Here is a 14,623-nt window from a genome sequence, read left to right on the forward strand (position 1 = left end):
CACCAAAAAGGGGGTGTTATATCTTTGATGTCTTTGTCTCTGCAGCACCGTAGCTCCCAAACGGATGAACCGATTTCAACGCATTTTTTTTTTGTCTGGAAGCTAGTTTAGTCGGGATAGTTCTTAGCCATGCTTGATGACGAACCGATTTCAGTGCGGTTTTTTTTTTGTTTGAAAGCTGATCTAATCGAAAAAGTTCTTACGAGGGTGGTTTGATGAATAATGTCGTTCGCATTGTCTTGCAGCGTGAAAGAAAAAAAGCAATTCGTAATGTGATTCAGTTCTTTTTTCTGAAGAGAAAAACTTTCAAAGAAATTCATGAAAGACTTTTTTCACACCATGTTTTAGAGGTCCAAAAACTGTCGTCATGAAATCATTGACAAAGTTCATGATATGGTTTTCAACGGTAGATGAATGCAGGGGCGTGATTTAATGAAGCTACAAGCATTTCAACTAAGAAAGTTCACTTTTAAACGCCCAAGCAAAAAGAGAGGTGTTATAATTTTGAAACATTTATCTGTCTGTGGAACCGTAGTTCCCAAAAGGATGAACCAATTTCAATGAGTTTTTTTTGTTTATTTTTTTTTTATTATGTTGGTGATTATGCGTTGAGCGTCCGTCGCAGCGAATTTTATTTAATTTCACACATTTTAAGGATTTATTGTTTAGTCGCAAGTTTTAAGTCTTAATACTTGTTCATTTTTGGTGGTGGTAAATTTACAGCGTCACTTTCACCATGAAACTCTTTCATGAATTTTAATATGGCAAAATAAATGTGAAAATTCTTTAATATTTAGGTATGTGAATCATTAGATAATTACACACTGGTTAATGCCCTGGATTATACTAAGGCCTTTGATAATATAGAACGTATTAGACTCATCAAAAAAAAAGAACACCTTCTGATTTTCTTATTATTTAGCGACACTTTTTGAGTCATGTTTCAGAAATAGGTCACAGTACAGTACAGGGTGATTATTTTATCTATTCACGCCTGAATACTTTCGTGTAGGCAACACATTATAGATGTCATAAACAACTTTGATCAATTAATAAATCTATTAATCTTTTTAAATTAGCAGTCATAGTAAATGCAACAACATAAAAATCACATTATGTCATAACGACAATAAAAACGTCAAGCAACTAATAATGGCAAAATTTAAAGAAAATAGAAGCTAATTTATTCTACCCTTAAAGGAATATAAATAAAATATAATAAATAAAAAGGTCTCCTATAATAAGTAGGATAATCACCCTGTACAAGAGACACAGATCGATAAAATTTTTACAAAAATTGGGGGTACCCCAAGGCAAAGTCTTGGGATCGTTATTGTTTGTTCTTTTCATAAAAGATTTGACATCGAAGTTGATAGCTGATCGAAAATATTTGTTCTACACCGACGACTTAAAAATTTATCACTCCATAGAAGATTGTATCCAATTGCAGAGAGGCATCAATCTTGTTGTACACTGGTTCCAAAAATATTCTGACAATAACAGAGCTAAATGTTACATTTTATCTTTCTCTCGAAAATATTCGGATATTATTTTTGATTTCTTGCTTGGGGGTACTTACATCAAGAAAACGTAGGTGTTATTTGAACTGTCATTCAAAAACATCATCGAATATGTCATATTTTCATCTTATAAAACATAAAGGTTTGTGATACCTAACGGTAAATATCTGCAGAACAGCAACAGCTTTAGCATACCATACAAGTCTTTAGTTACTTAGATCTCGTCTTGAATATAGAAACGTTGTACAATTATCCACTTACAAACTATCTAGTTTATACCTTAGATGGTGAATATCCAGTGAGGGGTTAACCAAATGATTTATTACTAGAAATAATTCAAATTCTGTCTTTATCAAGTAGGAGAATTTATTTTTCAATTAAATTTCTACACTAATTTTTGAACAACCGCCTCAGTTCTCTCCAATTTTTATTTAAATTTCGTCTTAAAGTACCATCATTTTGCTGCCGAAAATATCACATTTTAGAAGTTGAAAAAGCGAATAATACAAACATGACAATTTTCCTCAATACATCGCATGCTAAAAAATAATTCATCATAAAGAGGAGCACTGTATGAATCAAAGCTATATCCCTTTAGGATCTGTAGTATTTTTTTTTAGCTGTAAAAGGTTAAAGCTTCCATCTCACTATATCAACCGCATTATTCAGTCGGCTTGTAACTGTGGTTTAACCTCTTAGCCAGTTTACATTAATAATAATAAAAATTAAGACGAAAACTTATCGAGTTCAACCTCCTGTATTTGATTTTGTATTCAGAAAAAAAAATGCAACGGTCCATTTGACAATATATAAAATAATATTTTACTTTTAGCTGATGCACGGAAACAATTAGATTTTCAGCAGGGGAGAACAACACTGTTCAAAATGATTAAATGTATGGATTGCAAACACAGGGAAGTAAAGGGTCGCAACATCTTATACCAACAAAAATATGTCGTAGCAGCTAAAAAGCATTGCTTTGTTAAGAAAATCTCTTAAATTTCTATATTCTAGTGAAAATATAGGTACATACCTCGACGAAACGTGTGTTCACCAAAATAGTTCCATTCGGTTGTGATTTAGGCTTTTTTACGATATACGAAATATCACGACAGAAGTGCCACAAAACGATGGACGGAACACTTTTCATAATTGGGTGGTTAATGATTTTATACCTGCTTTGAACACCGAAAATATATGGTGGTAATGGACCATGCATCATATTATTCGGTCTACTCGGATAAACCACCCATACCTTTTAGCAAAAAAAATTAATCACAGTTTTGAATTTTGATCAAAATTATTCTAAAAAACAAATGTGAGAGAGAAGGTGGTCATGAGGTCCTTAGATTATTCCCATACCATTGTCAGTATAACCCAATTAAAATGACGTGGGGATTTTGTAAATCTTGCTACTTACAACAAGTATATAACTTTATCCAAAAATAAGGTCGAGAATTTATTATGGCTTTATTCTTTCCAAATATAACCCATAGATGAACTCAATAATAGGAAAAAAGGGAAAATTCAGGCACTTGAGGTGAAATACTTACTTACGGAGGGTAACAGGTATTACAAATACACGATATCAGAATGAAAAATCAAGAAAGACGTAACGGAAGAACTAGGAGTACGATCAGATTTGGAGTTTATCGGAAATAAACAGTCGATCTGGTGGGGCATTTCTAGGAAATTAACAGAGACCTGTGACACAAGTACTTCCGAAAAGTGAAAGCATGGGGTCAAAGACGAAGAGTAAGACCCAAAAAGAAACGCTTATTATACAGGCTGATTAAAAGCCGAATGCAGCAAAACCCCCTTGAACACCGATCCGTAAACAGAATCCAACCCCACAGGCAAAAATCACACGGATTGAGGTCGGGTGAACGCGGAGGTCAAGCTACTGGGTCGTTTTTACCCACCTAGGGATTAGGAAAATGGTTATTTAACTATTCAGTTACTGGCCTAGCAAAACGTGGTGGGCGGTGCCAGCACTTGCTAAGACAGACTGATTTTGACAAATGACATGTCCTTCAAGAAAATAAAGGACGGTTGGGTGGGGCTAGTACCTGTCAAGATGAGATTGATTTTAGCAAATGACGTCCTTCTAAGAAAGTAAAGGGCAGGTAGGTGACGCTTGCACTTGCTAAGATAGACTAATTTTGGCAAATGAACACTCAAAAAAAGAGGCGGGAGTCTACCAATTCACATGTACTTACTTCACTTGTACTCCTCAAGTTGATTTTTTCAGAATAATTTAGCTTCTGTAGAATTATTACAATAAAACAAACTAAGTAGCCATACCAACAATTCATTAATTTAGAAAAGAACATTAATAACTCAGAGAACACGTTCAAGTGTTATTAACAATTATTCGTTAATGTACCCGAGAAACTGAATTTATCAATAAGAGAATTTTTTATAGTCTAAAAAAAAGTGAATTCTGAAAATACTTGTGATTATCTGCTGAAATTAGGGAGACTCTAGCAATTTGCAAATACCACATGCTAGCTGCTCGACCAACACATTGTTTAAAAACTCGAACTTCTGTGGCGTGTTTAGTCATGTGGTAAATTATAAGGTCCAACTAAGCAGTCATTTACTATACCGGCTCACACATTTATGGAGAACTGTCGTTGAAATTGTGCTTCCTGACAAATGTGTGAATTTTCATTGGACCAAATGTCAGTGTTGTGGCTGATGAAAATAGCATTGCGAGTGACTCCTGCTTCATCCGTAAACAAAATGCAGTTTAAAAAGTTAGGGCGTTCACGACATTGCTGTAACAACCATTCACAGTAAATTAGACGACGTAGTAAATGAGCGAGCTTCAAAGCTTGCACTTCTTCAACGTGGTGTGGATACAGGCCTTGTTCTTTTAAGGTACGACGTGAAACTTTTTTTCGACGCGTTCCAAAATTTGTTCTTCAGCTTACAGTATTCTTTCGGTTCTATGACTGCCACGATCGTGAGTTTGATTGTTGAAGGTACCTACCATGATCTCAGAGATGTTGTACCAGTGATGTAAAAGTTGCCCCACATGGAATCGAGCGATTTGGAAAGCGAGAAATTCGCGGGCCAACCGGGCGTTTCTATCACTCACACTATCAAGCATTACCATGTCGACACGCTCTGAATTGGAAAAATTCAAGACGTTAACCGATTATACGGTGGCAACCAACTGATACATGACTGTCCCTTATCGTGTTTTGTGTTCTGTGCCATTTATTGTAGTGATTATGGTAGGTCAAGAAACACTACCAGTATAACAATTTATATTTAATTTGAAATAATTTTTTTTTAAACATTGTTACCACTTAAGGGCGTGAAACTTACACAGTGCAATAAATCTTATTGTGAGCTATTCCCTATTTGTTTTTATTGCATACATTTCGAAATCAGAGTGTAGAAGTATGTTATAAACCGTTTTAAAGATTTTAACTTAGATTTACGTAAACTGTTATTTTCTGTTAAGCAACGAACAGAATAATTGACGGTATTTTAGGCAACCGGCGCATGGTAGTTGTACTTTGTCTTGTTAAACGTGACCGTGGAAACTGCACTTTGTAAATTAATTGTTAAAAAAGCAATTTCAAACCGGTATCAGCATTTTTACGTAATTATCAAAGTTTCTCGGTGTCGAAAATATTTTGCTTGACTTTCCATGCCTCCAGCCTGTACAACTGATTTCGTTCTTGCTTTTTCGCAGCTTATTTACCTTCCATGTTCGCTGCTAACGTAATTCGCCAACCACCTTTGGGCATTCCGGCAACGGATTTGTATTTTGATTGTGCGGAAAAGTGTAAGTTAATTTCCGATCGCGAACGATCCCCCGTGTGCCAAAGAGCAATTAGACGCGTCTCTGTAGGGTTGGCTCGTAGGGAAACGACGGTCTTCCGGCGTGTGTGTGCGTGTGTGAGCGCGTCCGTCGTCCGTGCTAGATTTTGCGACGCTTGCAGTGTAGGAAGCGCAAACATAATATAACAATTTGCCGTTGAGTACACACGTAATACCGACCGGCTCAAATAAGAAGCGAGCGACTTTTAGGGCCGGCAATATCCTTCCGCGGGAAGCAATTTGTTTTCATTCCCGGGCGTAGCGCGGCGCAATCAGGCTAGCCAACATCATCTGGCGACCAGCGAACACGTACCGGGGGAATTACAGATAGTGGTAAATGGTTATTGCGGTGGCAGCGCGCCTTTCATATATGTATTGACTTTTGGTATAATGCGCCGGTATATTGGCAGTTTGGAGGTAATGGGGCCGGTGATCAGATCTGAGGCCGCGACGACTTCCATATGCGGCATCTGGAATGCGATAAAAACACACCAACACAACAAATTAACTTCGCTGGCAGTAAAAAGAGGTCGCTCTGTTATACCGGTAGTGCTGGGACAGGTCCGTAGCTGCAGGAAAACACGAGCTTGCTTAGTTTTTTCAAGATTTTTTCACTTTTTTAAGAGTACGAAGATTTCTGGTGACGCTATAGCTCTGACCAGACAGACAGGATGACACATTGCAAATAGCGAGTCTAATGGTCCAAGCAGAAGCTACCACTGTTGTGTTAGAGTGGTGGTAATACGTTGAAACGAGTTCATTTGTCTGAGTAAGTCTCAGTATTGTTAAAACTTTTTCATTTGTGCGTCTCGTTTTAGGTAATCTGACAGTGCTGCAGAGCAAATCAAATTAGTGTTTTAAAAAATAAATTTGATAAGACGTTATTTTAGAGTAAGAATCCCAAAAATAGAAAACGAGTCGTCAGACGAGTTGTTGCACACTTATTCGTACAATCTTGATGTGAAAATAACAGATGAATTTAAAAGAACAGAATTTGAAATTGATTGATGTTGCATATTTTCCGTATTTTGACGATCCATTGCATATTTTGAATAGTATTTTTGAAGTACAATACAAATTCCGTTTCTTTGCAAATTAAAAAAAAAAATGATTTTTCGAATATTTATTTATGATAACCTCTATACATTAAAATAAATATAATAAATATAGTAGATAAAAAAAAAGTGTCATCATATGATCAAAAAAAAGAATCCTCTAGTTGGCCATGAAATTTATTTTTAAAATTATCATGTTGGCAATACTAATGCGTTCCTTGTTCCGTTTGACAATTAAATAACTGTCAAGTAGACTGTCAAATAATTGCAATGCCAAAATTAATATCATTATTTTAGAACTAAATTGCATGACATATTAGAAGACTTTTTTAAATTATGCGATATTTCAGACATCTTCAATATCACTTCGGACATTGTGCATTGTGGCACATATTTTTAATTCCAAAACAAAGTTTTCTTTGAAAAAATAATCAACAATCAAAAGTTGGCTAAAAACAAGATTTCTACAGCGTGATCGACAAATTCTGTTTGAGTTAACAATAGAATTAACCAATTTTGTGATTTTTCTTTGTACTGTTGCCTAAGCTGATCCAAATACTTGGCATGCCACCTGTAAGCGCTCAAAAAAGTTAGGTTATGACATTTTAACATTAGACACAAATTTTGGATTAATTAAAACTCCTTGTCAAGCATGTCAATTTTAACAACAAGAAGTAAGGTGGGGTGACAGTTCTACCAATTTTAAGCAAAATGTGTTGATACCAACTGAAACAGCAATTGTTGATCACCCTGTACACATAACGATACTACAGTGAAATAATTTCAAATAATTTTTAAACTATGACCAATATCAAAAATGAAACTTCCGAAAACATAAAACTACGAGAACTGTAAAGTAGGATTTATAAACTTGCTGTTGACGTTGAAGTTCCCGTCGCAGTTGCTGTTTCCGCTGACATTGCGTTTAGAGCTGAAAATTGTCATTTATAAACTCCTTTGCCAAGTGTCCGTCGATAGTAACTTTGATGTTCAACTTTTGCCGTATTGAAAGGGGTTGCAGAAGAAAACTGGAAGATTTAAGTTGATTACTACAAAAATTTATATTTATCTTGAGTCAAGGGGGCGATGCAAAATCCTTATTTCTCTACGACAAATTATAAACATGTTTTTGAGTATCGTGTTGTTAAAAAAAAATAAAGTCAAAGATTAGGCCCCACCCATACCCGCCCCGATATCAATTCCCAATTGTGATGAATTTTTCATTCCTTGTTAAATCGAGGGGTGGAGCTTAATTGCAAGATCTATATTTGCCTACAAGAATTTACCATTTTAAACATGTTGTAAGTTTCTTGTTGTGAAAAAACGACTACGTATATTAAGAAAAAAGGCAAAATATAGGCCCCGCCCACCCACCCTATCTCAATTGTGATGATTTTTTTATTTGTCGTAAGCCAAGAAGGCGGAGGTTAACTGCGAAACCCTCATTTCTCTGGGCGAAATTAAAATTAATTTTTTGAAAAGACGGCTACGTATATTAAGAAAAAAGGCAAAATATACATGTAAAAACATATATTTTTGGTTTTCAGATTTGTGTAGAGGTTGTTTTTCCGAATTCATTAATGTATCGTACTTTAATTATCCATACCCGGCCACTTCGCATTCGAGCGTATTGTATTACGGAAACACACTTGTTTATATTTTGTCTGAAATGACCCTGACAGGAAACGGATTAAAAATTACTCGAAAAATATGAATACGTTGATAAAATTGGTGTCTAAAGGTGCAATTCTGTAAAAACTTAATATATTTAAAGGGTGTTAAATTGCAAATTTCCATACTAACAAGTTACATTCGTAAATCTGATTGGCTATTTATTTTTAACAACCTTTAAATTTTGATATATAATTTTTCTTTGTAGTAAATTTTCTCATTTGAGAATGTTTCGATTAACATTATTTCAGCAAGGACACGTCTGTCAATTCCGACAGTGTAATACTAATATTAAAACACTGAAGTGTACTGTCCTTGAAATTTGATCTGTTAAAAAATTATACTCCTAATAAATAGTATCAGTAATAAAATAAAAATAAAAGAATCTGCGACATTCGAACCGTAAACCGTAAAGGAAACATTTCGTCCAAATTTTCAAAAAAGATTCTTTACTGAAGGAATTGTCATTTATTAGAGCAAATTATCAGTTTGTTTTCAACTTTCAACCCAATCAACACTTTGAATATTTTAGAAAAAATAGACAATTCTGTAAATTTCTTTCCGGGTCGCCCGAGATAAATTACGTATATGCATAAAACTGCATATTTAGAAGAAATTTTGTGCATAATTATATGTTCACATTTTGTCAAAAAAAAAAAACACAAAAATTTTGAGTATGACAATTTCAATTACGATAAATCGGCTTAATTTTTTTTAGCCACGATAAGATCCTTTTTAATCTTTTAACTGAAAAGTCATAATCATGTTTTACAGCCCCATATAAAAATACAAACTTTATTTTATAAACATATCTATTTTTAATTCTCAATTGCCGTACAGTATTTTTACGAATAACACAATAATTGTCTTATAATAAATCAAACATCATAATTGCACAAAAATTAAATATTTTGATAATGTCAACAACAAACGAAACTGAAGGTCAAGTGTCAGTCGCGTCGAAAAAGTATTTAAAAGATATTTGTGGTACTTATCCAATTATCCAATTATCCAATTATCCAATTATAGCATCAACACATTGGGTTATATCGTCCAATATAGTATTTGCAGTAGTAACATACTGAGATATCTTCAAGTCAGCACATTCCTGAACAGAGATCTTCAGCTCGCCGAAAAGTTCTTCAGCTTTTAAAACCTCCACTTTAATTTGTTGGGGAACTCTCTCTGTTGCTAGTTCAATTTCTTGAATAAGAACAGTAATGCATGGGTCACCGGCAGCCTCACACAACTCAAGTTGAAACTCCAGAGCATTAACACTATTAATATTAATATCAATCAGATACTTGATTTCACGTAAAACTATTGATCCCTGTACAATTTTGCCAAAGACGCAGTCGTTTAAATCGGCGAGAATTGTTATATGTAGATTACTCAGATAATTTTCGCGGCCGTCAAGACAGTAGGAAATGTCAGCTTCAGCACTATGCGCTAAATTTTTAAGAACTGTCAAAGAGTTGTTAATTGCCTCTCTTTCGCTTTGAACTGTAACTATTGCTGATCTTTCAGTATTGCTGGCAAAACTTTGTAGATCTAGGCTAAAATCATCCAGATTGTTTTCAGCGGCCAAAATAGCACCTAGAACAGTTTGTCTTAAAGCTTCAAGATCTTCCTTTGCATCATCAATCAAATCAAAAGGCACCACACTCGCCTGAAACGTTACTTATTGAGTAAAAGCAAAAGCAATTATTGTACATACCTGAATGGCCACGACGCTAATTACCACCAAGATGCAACTTTTATCAAACATTGTGGTTGTTTTACTGAGGTGATTAAGAAAACTGATTGTTTTATTATTTTTTTGTTAAATAATCATTAAATCTGATAAAGAATATTAAAATTTATTGCTGTTTTATTACAGACAGATGAAGTTTATCCCATTATTATTTACGCAATCGATGATATCTTGAATAAGGAGAGTGACATCGATGTAAGTATCTGAACATTGTTGCAGGATTAAAGGTTATCATCTTTTCAAATTCGTTTTCACACTACATTTTTATTACTTTATTTGTTTTGTTTTCTAAAAATAGTCAATGAGGCATAATTGGTCCCATCTCACCGCATCTTCAGTTAATAAGCCCAAACCAAATACCACTGGAACAAGTCGAAGATTGACAAGAAAAGAAGAAACGCTGCAGTAGTAACTCATCTCCCCACAAAAATAAATTAGAAGAAGAAATTAATAAAAAAGAAGATGCAAAACAAGAGAAAGAAAAGAAAAAACCGAAAGACTCATAAAGAAAGGGGATAATTCATTCAAAGAAAGAAACATCAAAATCAATAAAATGAACAAAATCAATACGTACACATTTTCTGAATGTAACGATGATTCTGATACTATCGAGTGTTTTTACTGCCATGGCTCTACCCAGAGTCTATTGAAGATTGGATAATTTGTGTAAAATGTCAAAAATTGACACATTTTGGCTGTGCTGGTGTAGATGATGATGATGATGAGCAGGTAATCAATATCTGCAAGTGTAAGAGTTAATTGATTGTTAATTAATTAATGTTGATTAAGTGAAATTTTACAGTTCTATTTCTATACTCCATCTTGTTCCATAGGGTACTTCATTTTACCCCGCCTATGAGAAGATATGGGGAAAACGACTTTTTTTATTTAATCGTCAATTATGTGAAGATTGACTTACCTTATGTTCCTATGCTGTCAATAATTTTACATATTGATTACTAAAGGTTAAGGAACAAGAAGTATTTTTCCCTGTCTATGAAATTCTTGATTTTTTTTATACATCAAACCTTTACAACCTGTCTTGTCCTACCCTCCCCTAATTTGCACCTTTCAGAGCTGACCTCGACGCCTTATTTTGTCACCTTACATCAACAAACAATGTAAATGAAATATAATGAATAATAATGAACAACAATGGGTACGTTGGTGTAAATAATTCCACTTTTGATTGTAAAAAAGAAATTACCTTATCTGGATAATATTTTATTGCAAAAAATTGGTCTGAACTTATATGGACAGAACTTTTAAATGCAATCGTACAATTCCAGTTTTTTTTTGAAAAATTATGAAACATGTTTTTGCAGAATTTGTTTTATTTTATGATAATCCCTATAAGTAAAAAAAACATTTGATAAAAATTATATTCTATTTCTAACCCACATGGGCAATCCGCCACTTAATCAAGTCGTCCACATATAAAAAAAAATTGGAAAGCAATTGTAATAAAAATCGAGGCGGATTCATAAACTACGAGTACAGGAGTAAATTATTTTATAAAATTAAGATAACATTTACTACACGTAATAATGAGGGGACGTCATCAAATGTTGGGGTGATTAAACAAATTTTGGCATTTGGTTAGATCGACACACATCTGCACGATTCTTAAAGCACGCATAAAATTTGTCAATAGTAGTTTTGAAGATTATTATCTGTATAATAAAAATCGACACAGACACGTAGACGACAAAGACTTGAAAACGAGAGACCTATTTTTTCCTACTTTAGGGGTCATGAAACGTCGAGAAAACATGAAAGTAGCCATTCACCTTAACTTACGCTCGGAGAGTGAAAAAGGAATCACAAAAAGTACAAGAGATAACTAAGCCAGTCCAAAGAAAAGCTTCCTTTTCCTACACATACTCCGATTTTTGTCACAAGACGAAATGTGACCTTTGTGAAAAATTAATTTTAGAAATATTAATTTGGATTCGTACAAATTCACTACAACACCAAAACATTTCAACGCAAGGTCGATGGTTATGTTGTCATGTTCTCGGATCCCAGTAAATGATTTATTAATTACACCCTGATTTATACCCTGCGTGATGCCGTTTCCCTTACTACCAGTTTCTCCCAATAGGGCAAAGGAGAAATGCTCTTTTTTAATATCTTTAAATTTTCAAATATACAGGGTGAGTCACTAAGCACGCGCTCCTCGGTATCTCATTAATTATTTTAGAAATAAAAAAAAAGTCTTAAGTTCTTTTGAGGACTATACATTACAGTTATTTTCAACTACACACAGTCTCCAGATTTAAACTTTTTTTTCAAATGGAGTACCTACCCTAGCGATGTTGCAACGTTCTTCCAATGTCCTCGAAATTTTTCACCAATGTAAACGTTCACAAAAAAAATCGCATTAGGGTTAGTTTTAAAATGTCTGCTACAATATTTGTAGAGTGTACAGAGATAAATAAAATGGGATATTAATATAATATTTTTGTTCTCTTTCTATTTTCTTAAGTATTTTCCCTACCTAAAATTTATAGTTACTGCGATTTTTTACTTTTTTTAAGAGATACATCGTCAAATTAAAGAAATGGAACAAAAAATTGAGTCAAATGGAGGAATTAATACGACTGGGATATTGATATTTGAAAATTGAACACTCTGTATATTAAAATTTGATTTAATTGATACCACAACAGAACACCACGTACCTTTGTTTGACTCTTCACAATATAGTATAACACAGTTTAAAGAATCCTACAACGATTTTTTTTGAACACTTCAATTACTAAAGCATTTCAACAAAATTTGAAAAACATGACAACGTCGCGTCGCATTGGAATTTCAAAAATAAACTTTGGGTACAAAGCCTAGGAAAAGGCTAATCAGATATACTATTGATATAGTTATATATATAGCTGTGTTCGATCGTGTTTTTTATTCCTCTCTCGGCATTTACAACTTATAACTTCCACTACCCATGTTTTGACTGTTGCATTGTATTAACACTTTTACATTTTTATTCGAATCATTGTAGTGTGGAGATCTTGGGTAAAAATTCTTAGCAAGCTTAATTTATACAGGGTGCGCGACATCGCTGTAACAATTCGCAGTAAATTACACCACGTGAAAAATCAGCGAGCTCCAAAGCTTGCACTTTTTGAACGTGGTATGGATGTAGGCCTTGTTCTTTTAATGTACGATACACTACAAACTGTGAAACTCAACTTCAGCTACAAGGCGCTGGGTGCTGATGTCGGGCTCTTCTTCGACGCGTTCCAAAATTTGTTCTTCAGCTTACAGTATTCTTTTGTTCCGATCACGGCGACGCTCGTGAGTTTGAGGTTTGAAAGTACCATGATTTCGGAGATGCTGTACCACTGATGTAAATTAGTGAGCCAACGTTTCCATCAGCCACACAATAAAACATTATCATGTCGACACGCTCTGAATTGGAAAAATTCACTATTGTCAAAGACGTTAACCAAATCCACGACGGCAAACAACTGATACGCCCTTATTGGGTTTTTGGCACATTCCTTATCAGTGCGCGCTTTTTTGGTTCTTAATCCTAGTCTTTCTGTGCCAGTCACTGTATGGATCAAGGTATACTATCAGTGGCGTATATAACAATTTATATTTAATTTCAAATATTTTTTCTAGACATTGCTACCACTTAAGAATAAAGTCACTAGATCTATTACGGTCCCAAAGTAACTCCAGCCCTATACCAAGAGAAAGTCTCACCGGTAACTGGCAAACAGTCGTGGAAGACGTGTTACCAGCAAGGTAACTGACAGCCAAATGACAGTAACAGGGTCGTCATACTGAAAGCAAAAAATAGCTACTGTCGAAAAGACGGAGCACAACAAAGACACAGATATATTTCTATTTCATAAAAGTTACTAATTGCCATACATTTCAAGAACGAGTCACATTACTTAAGAACATGAACTTTACACAGTGCAATAAATCTTATTGTGAACTATTGCCCTTTTTACTTCCCGAGCGTAAGCTAAGGAAGTATAGGAATCGAGTCCATCGGCCGAATTGCCACTTTCAAATTTTCTCGACGTGTCATGACCTCTAGATTACGAAAAAAGTAGTCTCCCGTTTCATTCTGTTTATCTGTCTGTCTGTCTGTCTGGTGTCTGTATCCATTTTTATTAGACAAGTAATCTCCGAAACTGAACCGATTGTTGTCAAATTTCGTATGTATATTAAGAATACCATGTAGATGGTTAAATGAGAATTAAAATTTGGCTAATTATCCCCACTATCAATGGGATGACGTCATCGCCAAAATTTATAATAGAATTTTTGGAAAAAATTCAAAACTGAATAACAATATTTTGTAATATAACTTTGAAAATGCAAAACCAAATGCTCTGAAATGTTGTAAATATTTTAAGGATATCGTAATTATGGTAAATCGTTAAGCAAAATTTATTCATTTATCCTCTCCCAAAAAATTAATGACGTCATCTCAAAAGTTTGCCGATTAAATCCTATCCAAAATGTGCAAAATATGTTAAATCTATACTTTTGATTTATCGTCGCGTTAAAAGTTTTTAAATTTCTTATACAGGGTGACTCAGAAAAATTAATGAAAGAGCCAATTTATTTTATTGATGAAATCAGGAACGGCTGAGTCCGTTTCTCCGAAAATTTGGGAGTACAATACTGTTATCATTAGTATTACACTGCACCTATCCAAAGTGATATATATGTCTTTCAGGGGCGGCTCATGACTTGAAAAATTGATGAGGCAAAGCACAAAACGCTCTAAAATATAAATAAATCAAGATTACTTA

The 14,623-nt window shown here is 34.2% G+C and overlaps 1 protein-coding gene across 1 annotated transcript; it reads right to left on the bottom strand.

Moving 5' to 3' along the window:
- Positions 1 to 8,877: 8,877 nt before the first annotated feature.
- LOC135126512 (uncharacterized) lies at positions 8,878 to 9,886 on the bottom strand. Its single transcript, XM_064052533.1, has 2 exons — positions 9,801 to 9,886; positions 8,878 to 9,752 (listed from the first exon to the last, which is right to left on the bottom strand). Exons 1-2 carry the CDS (start codon positions 9,849 to 9,851, stop codon positions 9,099 to 9,101), a joined length of 705 nt encoding a protein of 234 aa, XP_063908603.1. The 5' UTR covers positions 9,852 to 9,886; the 3' UTR covers positions 8,878 to 9,098.
- Between the last annotated feature and the right edge of the window lie 4,737 nt (positions 9,887 to 14,623).

This window comes from Zophobas morio, unplaced genomic scaffold, assembly GCF_036711695.1.
Source record: "Zophobas morio isolate AGI-343-1 ecotype UQ-CSIRO unplaced genomic scaffold, CSIRO_AGI_Zmor_V1 ptg000011l, whole genome shotgun sequence".
Lineage (NCBI taxonomy): Eukaryota > Metazoa > Arthropoda > Insecta > Coleoptera > Tenebrionidae > Zophobas > Zophobas morio.

Bases quoted from the DNA above. Each gene is read 5' to 3' on its own strand.
- LOC135126512 (XM_064052533.1), bottom strand. From the start codon at position 9,851: ATGTTTGATAAAAGTTGCATCTTGGTGGTAATTAGCGTCGTGGCCATT. The intron at 9,753-9,800 runs GTATGTACAATA...GTAACGTTTCAG, and splicing joins TTAGCGTCGTGGCCATTCAG to GCGAGTGTGGTGCCTTTTGA.